Genomic DNA, 17,824 nt, shown 5'->3' with positions numbered 1-17,824 from the left:
TCAATAGAAATATTTAGTATTTTTTCCTCTTTCTCTAGTAATCTCATTCCTGGAAAACTACCATAGAAATAAAAGCATCAGTCATGTGGACAGACCTGGAAACATGCTTATTACAGCCTTGTGGCACTGACAGGACTTGAGAACCTAGTTAATGCCCTAGGGAGTAGATTATGCAACCATTAAAAAAACTCTAGCTGGTGGTACAGCCCTTCCCTAGCAAATGTGAGGTATAAGGCTTTGAATTAGATTCTCAGAACTATAAGAATAAAGAAAAGAAAAGAAAAAAGATGAATTAGTTAACCTATTCTACACAACTAAGGGGAATCACTATGTATTTATGTGGGGACAGAAACAAAATGCAGAAAATTGTTTGTAATATGATCAAACTTTAATAACCCTCCAATTAAAGATAATGACTCCTTCAAAAATGAAAATGAAATCTGACTGTGATGATACATTTGTAATTCTGACACTTGGGAGGTGGAGGCTGGAGAATCAAAAGTTCAAGATTATTCTGGGCTACATAGAGAGTTTGAGGCCAGCCTGGGCTTCATGAAACCTTGTCTCAGAAAAGAAGCAACAAAAATAAAGCCAGGTGTGCAGGCTTGCAGAGAGCTGATGGCGTAATGTGAATGGTAATTACTTTGGGGGTTGCAAGTGATTTTTACTTTTGACAGTAAATGCTCGTGTGACTATATAGTGTTTCTATAATCAAGGGAAAGAAAGTTGTTTTCCTTGTGGGGGGGAAGTAAGTACTGGCAGGTAGCAGTCTTTAGGATCTGATTTAATGAGCACACAGGTCGATATTTAATTAACATATCAATTGCTGGCATGTCAACTGATGTTTTTCCCAAATCCTTGAAGTCTTAAATTCTCCTAAGTAGCCAAAATGTCATCTGAAACACTGTTTACAATCCCCACTTTTAACAAAGCCCACTACGAGAGGGTTAAAGAAAGTGTGCTGAGGCCCCTCAGATGACTGAGCTGCTCCCCCACCATCTCTAGCAATCCCCAAACCACTCTGCCTTCTCTCGCTAAAGTTTTTTGGATTTTTTTCCCTTTGAAATAATCTCTTTTCCCAGACTTGTTTGATAACTATTTTGAAAATCCCCAGTAGTGGGTTTCTCCGCCGACACAATTAAGTCAAACCCAGCCGGATTAATAAGATCAGGTTTAATAAACAGAGCAAAACAAAGCACTGGACAGTGACTCCTGGAAAGGAAGGAGGAGACATCATGTGGCAGGTATAGAGACCGGTCCTGAATACCCTGTGGGCGTGGTCTCGAGTATCTTAGGGGGAGGAGCCACCTCTTAGGCTTTCTACTAGGGGGGCCTCGGCAACCTAAACACTGTTTTTATTCATTTAATTTATATATTTTTATTTTATTTATTTATTTTTTGTTTTTTCGAGACAGGATTTCTCTGTATTGTTTTGGAGGCTATCTTGGAACTTGCTCTGTAGACAAGGCTGGCCTGGAGATCTGCCTGCCTCTGCCTCCTGAGTGCTGAGATTAAAGACGTGCGCCACCAATGCCCGGTTTATATCTTTTTTTCAGTGTGTGTGTGTGTGTGTGTGTGTGATGGGGCCATATGTGTAGGTGTGCATGCAGACCAGAGGTCAACATTAATCTGTTTCTCAAGGGTCTGCCACTTCAGGGTTTTAAGATGAATCCAGGCTGGGGAGCCACCGCAGAAACCCACCTGTCTACCTCCCCAGAGCTGGGTTTACAACCAAATACCACCACTCCAGGCTTTTTAGGTGGGTGCTGGGGATTGAACTCCAGTCCTCACTGAGCCCTCTCTTACAGTGTTTCCGAAAATCTCCCCTATAGCCCTATCACCATTCTGTTCCAGGGTTGTATAACCCTTATGACACCTTGAACGTGTAATCCTAGCACTCTGGATATAAAGGCATCAGGATCAGAAGTTCAAGGTCATCCTCAGCTATATTTTGAGTTCAAGACCAGCCTGGGATACATGCAACTCTATTTCAAAAACAAAAACAAAAAAACCCAAAACAACAAAAAACAAAATAACAAAAAAACCGGACAAACAAACAAACAAACAAAAAACCCACAAAACTTCTATCTTCACTTAGGAGGCAAAGGTTGGAGGCTCAAGAATGAAAGGCTATCACAAACAATAAATACTTTATGAGTTTACTCCTAACTACATGGGCGTTTGAAGCAGACCAGCTGAGCAGCACAGCAAAGACAACTGGGTCAAACATCTTGCTTGTTTGTTAACTTAAAACATGAAACATTTCCTCCGTGGGTTTTGTTGTCTCTAGTCACTTTGCTCTGGCGGGTACGCTTCATCTACCAGCCGCGGTCTGCTGGGTTCAGGTGAGGCCCTGGGTGTAATTAGTCCTTATCGGATGCTGCTCTTGAACATGCCAGAATGGCCAACTGGATGGTCTTTCTCAGCTGCCTCCTAACATTTCCTGAGCTTTGAAGCCGGGGGGGGGCAAGGCTTCAAAGGCAGGATCACGGAGAAATCAGCTCCAGATGCTTACCACCCGGTGCTGAGGAAGCACAAACGAAGATGCCATTGACGGGAGGTTGAGGGTGGGAGAAAAGCATGGCTGCCAAGTAGAGAGAACAGCAAGCTTATGCCAAGGTCTGGTGGGTCTCCAAGGGTGGTTCCAGAGTAGCAGCAGGTGTTCTAAACTCCAGGAGTGGGAACTACAGCTCTGTTTTTATCATCTTCTGGGAGACTCTGGCTAGAAGCTACAAGTTAAGAATCACGACTCCAGCAGAGGCCTGGGGAGGCTTTGGATGAAAGGGTCAGGGTGGCAAGCCAGCTTTGTGAAGAGCCTCAGAGCCAGTCAAGGGGCTGCGTGCTTTGTCCTCAGGGGCAACCTTCAGGTGTTAGGGCCGGGTGGGTGGTACTCACACACCTGAGATTGCCCGCATTTCTCAGGGTTGGGGACCCGCTGAGTTCCACACACACACACAAACAGCATGCCCTGAGACACCAGAGCTGTCAGGCCGTAGAACAATGCTTTTACGACCACGAGGTGGTTACCCCACACGCAGACACGCTTGGAGAGGTAGAAGGGACCCAGAGCACCCAGACCCCTCCTTGAAGACAAGAGCGGAAGACCGGCCCACTGCCCCACGCCCAGCCCTCGAGAGGGTGGAGCCTAGGGCCCCGCCCTCGGTCCGCCTATGTGGGCGGAGTGAGGGGGGCCCTCGGCCCCGCGTCGGTGCGCACGCCCGCGGCCGGTTTGCAGGGCCGGACGCGCGCCCCGCGTCCCGGGCAGGAAGATGGTGGCGAGCGCGCGGGTGCAGAAGCTGGTGCGGCGCTACAAGCTGGCGATCGCCACCGCGCTGGCCATCCTGCTGCTGCAGGGCCTGGTGGTGTGGAGTTTCAGCGGCCTGGAGGAGGACGAGCCCGGAGAGGTACTCCGACAGCCGTGCGGGCGGGCAGGCCGGGAGCGGGGGCGCGCGGGGTCCTGGCGGGGCTGCGGGCGGCCCCGGCCAGGCAAGTGGGGCTTGGGCCGCGTGCGTGCAGGGCGCAGGCAGCCTCCTGGAGCCCGACCTCCGTCCCCCAATGCTTCCTTCCCGGCCGGCCTGGCGGGCTGCGTGCGGGAGCGGTGCGTGACCCGGAGGCCGGGGCGGCTGGAGGACTGGGGGCCGCAGAGGGAAGAGCGGGTCATGGTGGGGTGGTCTCTGTCCCGGGGAGCGATGAAGGTCAGGCGCGGGGATCCGGGCTGGGAGGAGCGGCTGGGCCCTAGCCTGCTGGAAGGTGGGAAGCCTCAGGCCAAACTTTCTGAAGTTGGGAGGGGGCGGGGGTGTACGCGCCGTGGGCGGAGGAGTGGGGGCCGAGGGACCCCGGGCATCTGTGTTCAGCTGCGCCTGAGAAGCAGCGAGTGGCGGTGAAGTGGAACTCAGGTGGTGGAATTATGGCCTGTGACAAAGTGTATACCCGGGAATAGAGTGAACAGGAGTGACCCCAAGGGAAAAAACTGAAGTGTCCTCAAGGCGTGGCTTTCTCAATCAGGGAAGAATCCGGGTGAATCTTCAGGAGGGCACGGGAACGGAAGGTGAGCTGTTGAGTTGGCCTCAGGACTTCAAAGCAGGAGGGAGCCATCTCTGGCTCTGGGGTAATGGGAACAGCGCTGAGCTGCAGATTAGAGCTCCAGACCCCGACCCCAGGGTTTTTCTTATTGATTGGTGCTTTTAGTTGCAGGATCAGACACACCCTCCTGGTAGTGTGACTGGGGGTGGGGGAGCGGACAGATGAGTCTTGGTCCAGTCTGGAAAGGTAGAGAGGATTAGCCAAATCAAAGCCCTAAGCTGTGACCAGAGTCAGGGGTTCTTGCTTCTGATCCCCTTGTCCCTGTGTCTCCCGGGCTCTGGGAGAGAGGCTCTGCTGTCATCTCCTTTTGGGCTTTACCTGGCAGGGTGAAGGCATGGAGCCTAGAAGCCTTCCCCTCCTGCACCTGGTCAGTCCCAGAGACCCGGTGTGGAGGCTGGGAGAAGAGCTGCTGGGAAGCTCCTATGGGGAGAATCAAGGCGCTGGAGAGGGGAGGGGAGCAGGGACAGAGAGACTTGGAACCGTGAGTCCAAAAGGAGCTGAGGACAGTCATGGGGAAGCTGGCTCTGTGACTTGTACAGGGAGTGAGCTTGTTCTCTGAGCACAAAGAGAGGAGAAAGTTTCAGTCAGATGGAGAAGTCTCTTTGGGCAACTGGGACATCTCAGATGGAATGGGCTGCAGAGGCAGGCGAGGACCCTGATCTGCGTGAGAGGAGAGGCTGGTGAGGAGGTAGATGGCTCACTGGCTGGTAGCTTGAGTCAAGGAATGGGCTGGGCCCCTGCTGCTCTGCCCATAGCTGGGGATGGAGAACTGGACAGAGGTGAGAGAATTTGGGGTCTCCCCCACCACACACACACACACACACACACACACACACACGGATGAAGCTGAGAAAGGAATCCTAGACCACAATGGAGAAAGGTCCCCGATGATCCCTGGCAGCCACCTCTCCAGACTGGGGTTGTGAAGGAGCACAGTGAAGAGCTTGAGAAGGTTAGCATGCAAGAGAGACCACTCTTCTCACGGCTCTGCCCTAGCTCTGCTGTCAGGCAGACCACCTCCAGCCACTTCCTTTGGGGGCAATAGTAACACCGATCTTGTTGGGTGATGAAAACTACGAAGTGAAGCAGGAATTCTCGGTGCCTGCTAAGCTGTCGGGACATAACACATGGTCTCAGCATTGCACCCCGGGACACACTCATTCATTCATCAGTCAGCACATACGAAAGTTCTCTCCCATCAGGCACTGTGCTCATACTGGGAATACAGAAATAAAGAATAGATGAGGTCCTGGCCTACAGGGCAGACAGTCTACAGGGAGAGCCAGACAGAGCAGGGATGCTAGATTAACAAAGGGGCTGGATCAGATCTGGAGGCTGGGAAAGACTTCCCCCAGGAAGAGGTGGGCAGGAGAGTTTGAGCAGAAGGGTCTCAGGAGAGTGGGCTGAGCTGGGGAAACTCGGGGAATGGATAGAGGGTGGAGCACTTTCCCCAAAGATGGTTCTATCCTGTGTGGCCAAAGGGACCACAGTAAGGGACTTGAGTGGGTTTTATTGTAAGTGCAGCGGGAAAGCTCCTCAGCAGGAGCCAATGTGCATTTAAGGAAAGCACTCTGCTGCCTGTGGAGGCTGAGAGTGGATACCTGGGATGATCACTAACCCCGAAGAGCCACGCTGGAAGCTGTTCAGAGCTTTTGCAAACATGCTTTCATCACTTGTTTTAAATGCAGTCTGGGGGGGTAGGGGGTGAGCGTTTCTGTGTTCGCTTTCTTTATGGCCTCCTTGCCAGGGAGAAGGGGTCTCTGAGGCCAGATGCATCCAGCCAGAGGACCACCCTGATATCAGAGGCTATTGACAGCAGCCTGTTAAGAGACAGAGCCTGAGGCTCTGGGACCTGCCAGAGAGGGGTCAGGAGTGGGGGCTGGCTACCCACCAGGGCCTTTCTGTCTCCTCATTGCTGCCTTTTGGTTCCTAGCCTCCTCTGGGATTGTCCTTCTCAGGGTCAACCAGCTCCCTGCTGCAGTGCGGGGCAGCAACACGCCTATTTCCTCCCACATCCTGTCCCCCACCACAGCCAGCCTGGCTCTGTGCCCTCTAGTCCTACCCTCCTGCTGCACGGATACAGGCATTGACCCCTAGAACTCATACTCTTTGCCATCACTGCCCACCTAATCTTGGGAATGTCTTCCTGTGCCTGTATTGGCTGGGTCAGATGCCACTGCTCTCCACCCTGGCCATCCTAGGGTGCCCTCCCCAACATGAGCATGGGACAGGGTCTCCTGACGACCCCAGTATCTCAGGTAAGGATGGACACCCCTACACGTATGGGTATCTCTGAAGACATCAGAGAGCCCTCTAGGTGCTGAACAGGGAGCCTGGGTACTGTGGAGTAGGGATAGATCTACTGCCAGAAGGTGGCTCCCAGATTCCTCTGTTCCCATGGACAAGGGCAGGGGAACCTGACGCTGGACTCCACCTGAGTCCACCATGTCTGACAGCCTGAGCCTTGGTCTCACATTGACTATTTGTGTCTCATTCCCAGTAATATCGAAAGGGATAGCAACCTTTGTGAACACTATACTCACACCAAGGCCTCTACAGTCACTCATGTGAAATGACTTAACTGAGTGTCTATGACTGTGACACACTCTTCTGGACTCTGAATATGCCAGTGGACAAACAAGTAAACTCCCCCAGCAGTGCTTACAGCCATGCGAGAGACATGTGAAATAAATAAATTCATGCTAGGATGGTGGAAGAGATCAGCATGCTTCTTCAGAAAGTGTATTATTGTTGTATGCGTTATCTATGTATATGTGGATGTGGGTGGAGGTCTTCGCATGGAGGTCAAAGGGCAGTTTGTGGGAGTCAGCTTTCCTTCCACCATGTGAGTCTGAGTGATCGGACTCAGGTTGTCAGACTTGGTAGTGGGTGCCTTTACCTGCCGAGCCATCTTGTTGGCCTAAGACTGTCGTATTTCTGTGGGGAACGTGAAACGGGATGGGGGAGGCTAGAGTTCTTAACCAGGCAGGCCTTGCTGGGAAACACTATCTGAGCAAAGAATTGAAGAGGCAAGGGATGAGCTGTGGGGTGTCTGTGGAGGGCACCTAGACCAAAGGCACAGCCAATACAGACCTTGGGCCGGGCATGCCAGGCAGTGTGGAGGGACACTGCTTAGACCGTGGGGGCAAGGGAGGTGGGAGGGAGGCCAGCTATTATAGCACCCGAGAGGAGGGGCCACTGGGTAGGTCTAATCATGGGGGTGTAAGTTCAAAAAAGAGGGCTGGAGAGATGGCTCAGCAGTTAAGAGCACCTGGCTGCTCTTCTAGAGGACCCAGGTTCAATTCCCAGCACCCACATGGCAGCTCACAACTGTTTGCATTTCCAGTCCCAAGGGGATCCAGTGCCTTCTTCTGGCCTCCACTGAGCATTGCACACACGTGGTACACAGACATACATGCAGGCAAAACACCCCTACACCTGAAAATAGCAAATAGATAAATGTCAGAAAGTTCTAAAAGAAACACGGGTGGCTGTGAAGAGGAGAGACAGGAGGGGGCAGGCGCATGCACTAGGGCATGGGGACCAGGCTGAGGGCAGTGGGAGAGAGAGAGTCTGTGTGTGTCCTCGTGCGTTTACGGTGCGTTGGATGTGGGGAACAAGGGGAAGAGAAGAATCAGAGTTGAGGTCAGGGCTGGGGGCTGTAGCTTCGTGGTAGAGCATTTGCTTAGCCACATGGGGTTCTTTTTTTTTTTTTTTTTGGTTTCTCTGTAGCTTTGGAGGCTGTCCTGGAACTCACTTTGTAGACCAGACTGGCCTCGAACTCACAGAGATCCGCCTGCCTCTGCCTCCCGAGTGCTGGGATTAAAGGCGTGCGCCACCAACGCCCGGCCACATGGGGTTCTTTACCTCGTCCTTAGTGCCACCTCTCCCCTCCAAAGAGAAAATCGGACTCCCAGTACATTTGATTTGAGCCACAGAAGGTTGTCACTTACCGAGTTGTAAAGACTGGGGGAGTGGTAGGGAGGGGAGAATAGTAGGTGTTTGCACTTGGACTTGGGGTTCTGAGGTCTTTAAGTTCCCAAGGGAGATGGCAAGGAGACTTCTTGTTCCAGGTCTGCGGGTTCAAGGGAGCTTTCCAGTCCCAAGAGGAAAATCTGGGATGTGGATGGCATAAAGATGATGTGTAGAAAGTGAGGGGCTGGATGAGCTCACCAGGAAGCTGGAGTCTAAGGACGGGGCCCAGGGTCTGCCTGGGGAGCCAGGAGACTGGTGAGGGGCAATGGATGGGAAGGACCAGGCGCCTCCTGTAAGCCATGCAGAAAGGGTGATTACAGAGAGGTGTCTGAGCAAGGCGTGTGTCTGTGGGCTCCGCACGAAGAAGAGCACAGAGTGCGAGGGGAGAGGAGGGGCTGAAAGACGATGGCGGGAGGAAAGGGACAGCCAGGAGATGGCCGCTCCGACTTGTTTCATAGTTGATGTCTCACTTGATCCGCACTCTTACAGCTGAGGGGCTAAGCTCAGACAAGTTCAGTGGCTGATGGTGAGGTAGAGGAGCAGACCAGAGCACTCACACGACACCCGGTGCCTCTGTCCCTTCCCACTCACAGCCGTTAGCCAAATGTCCTTCATGTGCCCTGGGACGATGGTCTGACTTGGCTTCTCACTTCACTGAGGAACATCCGGGGTCTCAGAGCTCAGTGTGCCCCCACTCTGGGGCCAACGAAATGGCTGATCTTAAAGGATGGGTGGAATAAGAGAGGAAGGGACGTGGAGGGTAGGTCGAGCTGAACCAGGCCATTTGGGGTAGCAGGCAGCATGGAGGGCTTCTGCGTACCCTTGAGAGATCCTGTCACAAGAGCAGAGGTTGGCGGCCTCCAGCTGTGGACCTCCAGCTAGCTGGACCCGGGATTGATTGCTGTGGTAGCCAAGGGCTAGCTGGCCACAGGCGGTCCTGATGCAGGAGAGCCCATTAAGCCACCACATCTCAGAGCTGCGTCTGGGGGCTCTGGAGCTTCCTGCCGCTCTTCCGTCTTGTTTGACAGACTTGCCCGAATCCTTCCCCTGCCAGAGCATGCCCCCTATTACTCATCTGGTACCTTCAGCAAAGCACCTTGCGTCAGCTTCCTGTGAGACCCATCCAATGTCAGGGTCTCAGGCTTCATGACTACTCCTCCCTCCTGAGCTGCTCCCCTGTTGTAGCCTCAATTTTCCCACGTGAAGAGCTTTAGTGCAACCGATGCTTTGGATGCGGGGGGGGGGGAGCCCTCCCCCCCGCCCCGGTAGGAAGCATGGGTCTCAGCGGTGTGGGGGGGCACTCCTGGGTCCCCTGCAGGGTCTGTACGCTCTTCTCTTGGAGAAGGCATGGACACATATTTTAAGATACGCTGCAAGAGAAAATGGCATGAGCCCAGAGCAGGCAAAGTACAGTGCTGTGTGGTCTGCTATCTGGAGGGGCATGTGAGGTGTGACGGCATGAGGTGAGACACAGAAGCCGCCTCAGCCGGCTGGCCCTGGAATGTCACTGTTTGTGCAGAGTTATTGAGTGAGCAGGACTTTTCTAGATAAAGGGTAGCAAGGAGCTTCTAGAATTCAAGGTAACCTTGGCCAAGATGGAACTTGAGGCAGGGGAAGAAGTGAATGACTTATCTGTGATCTGTATGTCTTTTACAGAAAGGAAGGCAGAGGAAGCCACGGCCACTAGACCCTGGCGAGGGCTCCAAGGACACAGACAGCTCTGCAGGGCGCAGGGGCAGTGCTGGTAAAAGGCATGGGCGCTGGCGGGGCCGTGCCGAGAGCCCAGGTGTGCCTGTGGCCAAGGTGGTGCGGGCAGTAACCAGCCGCCAAAGAGCCAGCCGACGGGTCCCCCCTGCCCTCCCTCCAGCTGCTCCAGGTCGCCAGAACCTGAGTGGAGCAGCAGCTGGGGAGGCGCTGATGGGGGCTGCTGGCTTCCCACCACATGGAGACACAGGGAGCGTGGAAGGTGCCCCCCAGCCCACGGACAACGGCTTCACTCCTAAGTGCGAGATTGTGAGCAAGGATGCACTGTCAGCATTGGCCCGGGCCAGCACCAAGCAGTGCCAACAGGAGATCGCTAACGTAGTGTGCCTGCACCAAGCTGGGAGGCTCATGCCCAAGACTGTGCCCCGGCACTGCCAGCTGGCTGGTGAGGGACTAGGGTACTCTGATGCTTCCCAGAAACGGCCAGAGAGTGACGTGGCCCAGATCTTCCTGCTCATTTCCCAGATGACCCTCTTGTCTAAAGTCATGTTAAATATACCGGTTGGCAGGGGGGGAGCTGAGACCAGGTTTCTGAGTCTAGGCTTCTTCTATTGGGAGGCAGGCAGGCGACCTTTTCCCCGTCACTAATGTCCCTGTCTATTTCACTCAGGCAAGATGAGCCCTGGCATCCAGTGGGAAGAGATTCGGGTCCAGCAGCCTGTTGGTCCTCCAGTACGCATCGCCTACATGCTGGTGGTTCATGGTCGTGCTATCCGCCAGCTGAAGCGTCTTCTTAAGGCTGTCTACCATGAGCAGCATTTCTTTTATATCCATGTGGACAAGGTACCGTGGTCTGGGAAGAAGAGAGACTTGGAAGGTTGCAGACAGGCAGCCTAGAGGAAGGTTGGCTCAGATAGCTAGAGACAGCAAGTTGAAGTCCAGACTGGTCAAACATAGGGTGGCATGGCCTGGAGTCCCGTCACTTGCTCTGTCCCTTCTGTGTCTCTTGTGTTATCCCCAGATGGGTGGGGGCTACGACCTTGGCACCCATCTCTCTCTACTGAGCATCCCTTCTCCCCCAGCGTTCCAACTACCTGTACCGGGAGGTGGTGGAGCTGGCCCGGCACTATGATAATGTGCGGGTGACACCTTGGCGCATGGTCACCATCTGGGGCGGGGCCAGCCTTCTGAGGATGTACCTGCGGAGCATGAAGGACCTGCTGGAAATTCCTGGCTGGGCCTGGGACTTCTTCATCAACCTGAGTGCCACTGACTATCCAACCAGGTGCGAGGATGGGTGGGAGTGAAGTCCCATCTGTGACATCAGGGTTGGAGGGTCCATTTTTCTGCCATCTGAGGTCGCCACCGCCCAAAAATGGTCCCATGGTCCCAGGCAAGATTGGGGTGTGAGAGGTGGTAAAAGGTGGTCTGATGATTGGGAATCCTAAGAAATGGGGAGAACAGCTAGAGGCTTGGACCTGGAGTGCTGGGTCAGACAGCAGAGGTGGGGGAGGGATCGTCTTTGGATCCCTCAGGTGCCATCACCCCAGAACATCAGACAAGGGGTAGGCACACCGTGTAACATCGTCTGTAATAAAGGAAGTACAAGAGGTGAAGGTCATTCGTGCTAGAGGACATCTGTTCTAGGTCAGGGACTGAGCCCCTGCTGCACAAATTCTCTTTCCTTACCAGGACAAATGAGGAGCTGGTGGCATTCTTATCCAAGAACCGTGACAAGAATTTCCTCAAGTCACACGGGCGAGACAATTCCAGGTACGATAGATGGGAAAGGAGGTCCTGATGTCTTCCACAGTGCCTCCCACACAAGGGCACCTGATGGCCCAGCCCTGGGTTGTAAAACCCCTAAACCAGTCATAGGTGAAGGCATGCTGGTTGCCAAGTAGAGAAGGCTCGGGCTCCTTTCTGTGGGACCTTCAGTCATGGCCTCCCTCAGATTCATCAAGAAGCAAGGCCTGGACCGGCTTTTCCACGAGTGTGATTCCCACATGTGGCGCCTGGGTGAACGGCAGATTCCAGCAGGCATTGTGGTGGATGGTGGTTCTGACTGGTTCGTGCTGACACGGAGCTTTGTGGAATATGTGGTGTATACAGATGACCCCCTTGTGGCCCAGCTTCGCCAGTTCTATACATACACACTGCTTCCAGCTGAGGTGGGTGGCCAGGTAGGCACGGAGGCCAGGGAGGGCGCAGGTTGCGTGGCCCGTGGCTCACCCTTCACCCCCTCCTGCCACCCCCAGTCCTTCTTCCACACAGTGCTGGAGAACAGCCCGGCCTGTGAGAGCCTCGTGGACAACAACCTGCGGGTCACCAACTGGAACCGCAAGCTGGGCTGCAAGTGCCAGTACAAGCACATCGTGGACTGGTGTGGCTGCTCCCCCAACGACTTCAAGCCTCAGGACTTCCTGCGGCTGCAGGTGCTCTCCCTTGGCCCCAGCCCGCGCCCCGGCTTTTCCCCACCAGCTTTCCGGGCCAGAAAGGCAGGGTGGGTTTCCACCTGGAGCAGCTAGTTCCTTGGATCTCGGCAGCTAGAAAGTGAGGAGGGGGGCAGTCCCTGCTGTGTTCTGGGGCCCGCGGAGCCCTTCAACCCCTGTCTCTCCCACCCCAGCAAGTCTCCAGACCCACCTTCTTTGCCCGGAAGTTTGAGTCAACTGTGAATCAGGAAGTCCTGGAAATTTTGGACTTCCACCTGTATGGCAGCTACCCACTCGGCACGCCAGCCCTCAAGGCCTACTGGGAGAACACCTACGACGTGGCTGATGGCCCTAGTGGACTCGGTGACGTCTTACTCACCGCTTACACAGCCTTTGCCCGCCTCAGCCTGCGTCGTGCTGCTACTGCTGCACCCCCACTGGCCACGGCACTCTGCAGGTGAGACCCCTCTTTTTCTGCCACACAGCAGGCCCTTAGAGTGTGGTGCCTTAAAGGGGAGGGGGGGACAAACTAGAGACAGCCCCTGCCCAGAGTGAGTCTGGGCAGGGAAAAAAAATTAAGCAGGGTGAAGAAGAGCTAGGACCATGTGGGATTTGGGGCCACAGAAATGCCTGGGGCTGGGGCTCCCCAGTGCCCCTCCCTCTCTGAGACTCCAGGTGGTATCAGGTGTGCTCATGGCATCTCCCTTTCTCCCTGCTGAAACCTTCCTAGGTTTGAGCCCAGGGGCTTGCCGTCCAGCGTGCACCTGTATTTCTATGACGACCATTTCCAGGGCTACCTGGTGACGCAGGCGGTGCAGCCCTCAGCCCAGGGGCCGGCAGAGACGCTTGAGATGTGGCTGATGCCCCAGGGGTCGCTGAAACTGTTGGGGCGCGGTGACCAGGCCAGCCGGCTCCAGAGTCTGGAGGTGGGACAGGTCCTCCCCCTTGCTTTCTCCTGACCCCCAGCAAGACGCAGGGAGTGGGAAGAGAGGGACAGACACCAAGGGAGGGGTAAGGACTCCATCAGACCTTTATGGGCTGGGCTCTCTGGGCTCTGCTTTCCCAATAACGGCAACCTTGGCGATGCTGCGAACAGATATACCTATGCCACCCCACAGGCATACACTAAGGGGTCCAATTAGATGACCCAGGAGGGCGTAGGGACGGAACTGTCAGTCTAACCTCCTAAAGTGCAAGGATCCCTGGGGCTTGGACAGTCCAGATGAGCTTTGGGTGTCCTGTCCTAGAGGTTCTGGCTTTGTGGGGGGTGGTCTGCTTTTATTCGCCCCACCATTGCAAACGATTCAGGTGGCAGCCTGGAATAAACCTCAGAGCTGGGAGAGATGTTTCAGTTCTAGACTTATTCCTTCAATTTGAAGATAGGAAAACTGAGGTCTGAAAGAGGCAGTGACTGACCTGGGGTTACACCATGAGAGGCGGCTTGAGAGCAGATAGAAGAACTTCTCCTAGGCTTCTGCCCAGCTGCCTCCTTCCCTACAGGTTGGCACTGAGTGGGACCCCAAAGAACGAATCTTCCGGAACTTTGGGGGCCTTCTGGGACCACTGGATGAGCCTGTAGCCATGCAGCGCTGGGCCCGGGGCCCCAACCTCACAGCCACTGTGGTCTGGATTGACCCCACCTATGTTGTGGCCACATCATATGACATCACGGTAGATGCGGACACTGAAGTCACGCAGTACAAGCCGCCACTGAGCCGGCCACTGCGGCCAGGAGCCTGGACTGTTCGGTTGCTTCAGTTCTGGGAACCCCTGGGCGAGACTCGATTCCTCGTGCTGCCATTGACCTTCAATCGCAAACTACCTCTCAGGAAAGGTAAGGATGCGGTGCCCAAAAGATGCCCGGATCCCAGACAGAACAGAAATTTCCAGGCTACCGCCCTCATGGTTGAGTGGTGGGGGAGAATGCAGGGCTATGGTCTTCCATCCCTGGATTGGGGTCGTGGGGAAAGGGAAGCCTGAGAGTCAGGCAGACTGCAGTTGGAAATGCGGCTCTGTCCTTATAACTGGGCCCTGAGAGTTACTCCGCCTTTTCATCTGTCAAGTAAGGATGGCACAACCATGGGAGACCCTGGGGGACTGGGACAAAAGTCACTCGAGCTAGATTTAGCAAAAAAGGAAAATTACAAGAAGAATGTGGGGCCAGGTGGTAGTGGTGGCACATGCTTTTAATCCCAGCACCAGGGAGGCAGAGGCAAGTGGATCATTGTGAGTTCGAGGCCAGATTGATCTACAAAGTGAGTTCCAGGATAACCCGGGACTGTTTCACAGAGAAACCCTGTCTCACAAAAACAAACTAACAAACAAAAAAGAATGTGGGGCTTTCCTTCACAGTGCCCAGAAAATGCCTCGGGTCTCAGCAGGGGCCGGGGTGCTGTGTTCTAAGGCGTCTTGTCCCTCATGCTGCTCTGCCTCTGACGCTCCTCCATACACAGTGCTGTCAGTGCAGCACTGCTGGAGTAGGGCCTGGACACCCTCAGGTCCCACGTAGCTTGGGACAGCCAGGTTCACACGGCCCCCTGCAGGGGGTTACCTCTGAAGATGTGGTGATGAGTGGTGTCCCCTGGGTACTGCACCCTGTCACAGACAGTGAGAAGAGCAGGAGTGACCCAAAGAGACAGGATGAGAGACAGGATGAGACACATGGCAGGCTAGCCATTTCCCCATCGGTGAAGGACACCGCAGGCTGAGCAGTCAGCTCTGCAGGCAGGCCTGGAACTAGACCTCAAAGGACAAAGTTGGCGCATGTCTACATGAGAGGTTAGAGCGGAGGTGAAGAAGATACAGAGGGTTGTGGATTGAAACTGACAAGGTAAGCCAGCCTAGTATAAAGAGCCAGCTCAGGGCCCAGTTATAAAGGCAGAGCTGCCGTGGATGATACAAACCAGAGTGCTACCTTATCTCATAAAATGCCTTGTTCAACATGAGTCTAAAGTTGGAGGATTGGGGTTTTAGCTCAGCAAGGTCCTGGGCTCTGACCTCAGCTTTAAAAAAAAAATCCTAAAGTTGGGAATTAGGAACTGCTACTTTTTAATTTTGCTTATTTATTTACGGAGACACTGTCTTCTAATGGAGCCCAGGCTACCTGGAACTTGTTGTGTAGCCCATTCTGGTTTCAGACTCTTGCAGTCCTCCTGCCTCTGTCTCTTATTTTTTAGAGTTATGAGTCACCAGGCTCAGCTACCACTTGGATTTTATGCAACTGGTGACTTTTTCACTATGTAACAGCCTCAGCTGTCCTGGAACTAACTCTATAGATGAGGCTGGCCTTGAACTCAGAGACATTCCCCTGCCTCTGCCTCTGGAGTGCTGGGAATAAAGGTGTGGGCCACCACCACCCAGTACAACTGATGATAGATAGACACAGAAAGTTCCTTAGCTTAACCTGAGTTCACTCTAAGATGAGATCCATGGTGAGGTTAGGATGGGAACTGCTATGTTCAGCCCTGACTCCTATGGTCTGACCTCCATGGCACTGAGGGGCATAGTTAACTTTTTTCTGTACCCCCAGATGATGCCAGCTGGCTGCACGCGGGACCACCCCACAATGAATACATGGAACAGAGTTTCCAGGGCCTAAGTGGCATCTTGAACCTGCCTCAGCCAGAAACCATGGAGGAGGCTGCCCGGAGGCACACAGAGCTCACGGGTCCTGCACTCGAGGCCTGGACAGACGGGGAGCTGAGCAGTTTCTGGTCTGTGGCAGGACTGTGTGCCACAGGTCCTTCTGCTTGCCCCTCCCTGGAGCTCTGCAGACTGACCAGCTGGAGCTCTCTGTCTCCTGACCCTAAATCAGAGCTGGGACCTGTCAAAGCTGATGGGCGACTCAGGTAGCAGGGCCCCAGCCAGCACAACCCGGAGGAGCCGGGGTATTGCACCTTACGACAATGGAGGGACATCTCTCCTACAGACGAGAGCCAGAGGCCCAGGCAGTGTGCCCGTTTGAGCCATCAGGAGCCTGCACCGAGGGCAGGAATGGTGGGTGTAGTGCTCACTCCTGCTAACGGCTCTGCAAGAGATCAGAGGTCCACCAGAACCACGAGGGGACGCTTCCTCTGCCCCTCTCCAGTTTGTACTTTTTTAAAAAATTGAAAACGAGTGGCAGGGGAAGAAGATGTGCAATAGGGCTCCGAGCAGACCCAAGGAGTGGGCTGTGGCCGTGGGGAGCACCACCAAGCCCATCTGCTCCTGCTCTGGAGAGGTTTGGTCTGCCTCCCCCTGCAGAGCCTCCATCCCCAGTGATGCTGCTCACAGCTGAGGCTCTTGAGGGCATGGCTCTGAGGCTGGCCGGGAGAACAGGTGATTTGGGGGCTACTGTGGAGCTGGTAGCCAGGGAACCCTAGAGCAGGCGTGGGGCTGGCTCTTAGGCTTTCCAGCACAGCTGAGATCCATGAGGTTTCCCAGGTGTGCCCTGGACGAGGGTGTCCCACTGGCAGCATAGGAAGATTGTCAGGGCGTTCAGAAGAACTTGGGAGTCGTGTTGTGCCTGAAGCTGAGTGTGAAGTCTGAAATATGCAACAGAGGAAATATATCTCTATCTCTCCAAGCTGAATGTCCTTGTTTGCTGTCTATTGCTATGATAAAGACCATGAGTAGAAGCATGGGGAGGGCAGGGTTTATTTCAGCTTACTGCTCATAGTCCATTATAAAGGGAAGCCAGGGCAGAGGCAGGCACTAACCAGAGGCCGTGGGAAGAAGGCTGCTTATTGGCTTGCCCCCCCCCCCCCATGGTCAGCTACCTTTCTTCTACCTCCCAGGACCACTGGCACTTCCCATGGACCCCTGGCAGCCATCATCACTGGAGGCATTTTCTCCGTTGACGCACCTTCTTCCCGATGCTCCTAGCATGGGTCAAGTTGACAAACTAACCAGCACAGTGACACTCGACATTTTCTCCTGTGTATGAGGGAGCTGTGGCTGATCCCTGCACTTCTACAAGTCTTAGCTGGTTCTTTGGCCTTGAAATAATAACAGTACCTGTAGCAGGCACAGTTGAAAATCCACCTAGAATGTAGACGGCTCTCCAGGGCAGCCTTCTTTCTGCAGGGAAAATGGGCTCTGGGGGGCTTAGATTCCTCATTGCTACCCAACAGGCCAGCATTAGTGGCATTTAGTTCTAAAATGCTCCACCGGACACTCTGCTTGACCACTGGGCCAGATTGCAGTAAATGCAGCATTACTGAGGCCCATCCCCCAAAGTTTCATCTTTCATGCTACTACTCAAGCCCTGCCTTTGTATCCTACTCAGTAACAGAGGTGTTTGTGGTCATGCCCTACTGGTTAGTTCTGTAGCTTGTCTCTTTATGGCCAGGGGCAGGGACTGAACCACTGCCCTAGGACCTGTGTGAATGATGTCTAAGTTACTCACTTTCCTTGCCTTTCCCAAGCTCTCTGCCTCTCCCTGCCCTCCTGATTCTTCTGTTGTCACCAAGGTCCTTCCTTGCCTTACATAACGTGGGGGCTGAATGAAGGTTTCTGGGCCTCTCCAGTCACTTCTTCAGCTGCCACACTGGACAAAGCTCAGCTTGGCTTAGCTCAGGGAGTAAGTGGCTGATTGCTGCCCAGGCTGTAGCATTTTTCCCAGTTGCCAAGAGAGGGTACTGTTGACTGAT

General features: G+C 54.0%; 1 protein-coding gene across 2 annotated transcripts; it reads left to right on the top strand.

Moving 5' to 3' along the window:
• The first annotated feature begins 3,199 nt into the window (after positions 1-3,199).
• Positions 3,200-16,758, top strand: Xylt2 (xylosyltransferase 2). Of its 2 annotated transcripts, none has more exons than XM_013117704.3 (11): positions 3,200-3,404; positions 9,715-10,207; positions 10,433-10,605; positions 10,845-11,047; positions 11,455-11,535; positions 11,717-11,945; positions 12,021-12,197; positions 12,389-12,651; positions 12,925-13,120; positions 13,695-14,028; positions 15,724-16,758. In XM_013117704.3, exons 1-11 carry the CDS (start codon positions 3,270-3,272, stop codon positions 16,044-16,046), a joined length of 2,607 nt encoding a protein of 868 aa, XP_012973158.1. In that variant the 5' UTR covers positions 3,200-3,269; the 3' UTR covers positions 16,047-16,758. The 2 variants fall into 2 exon arrangements, with proteins under 2 accessions (XP_012973158.1, XP_005075906.1); XM_005075849.4 differs by having other exon boundaries at positions 3,201-3,404; positions 11,717-11,933.
• The last annotated feature ends 1,066 nt before the right edge of the window (positions 16,759-17,824 follow it).

Source organism: Mesocricetus auratus, unplaced genomic scaffold (genome assembly GCF_017639785.1).
Source record: "Mesocricetus auratus isolate SY011 unplaced genomic scaffold, BCM_Maur_2.0 Super-Scaffold_100007, whole genome shotgun sequence".
In the NCBI taxonomy this organism is placed as follows: Eukaryota; Metazoa; Chordata; class Mammalia; order Rodentia; family Cricetidae; genus Mesocricetus; species Mesocricetus auratus.
This window is presented reverse-complemented; position numbering and strand designations above follow the sequence as displayed.

What these genes read in the sequence shown, in the direction of transcription:
- Xylt2 (XM_013117704.3), top strand. Translation starts at nt 3,270, where the DNA reads ATGGTGGCGAGCGCGCGGGTGCAGAAGCTGGTGCGGCGCTACAAGCTG. An exon ending in GCCACTGACTATCCAACCAG is followed by an intron (nt 11,048 to 11,454) that starts GTGCGAGGATGG and finishes TTTCCTTACCAG; the next exon opens with GACAAATGAGGAGCTGGTGG. An exon ending in CAGCTGAGGTGGGTGGCCAG is followed by an intron (nt 11,946 to 12,020) that starts GTAGGCACGGAG and finishes TGCCACCCCCAG; the next exon opens with TCCTTCTTCCACACAGTGCT.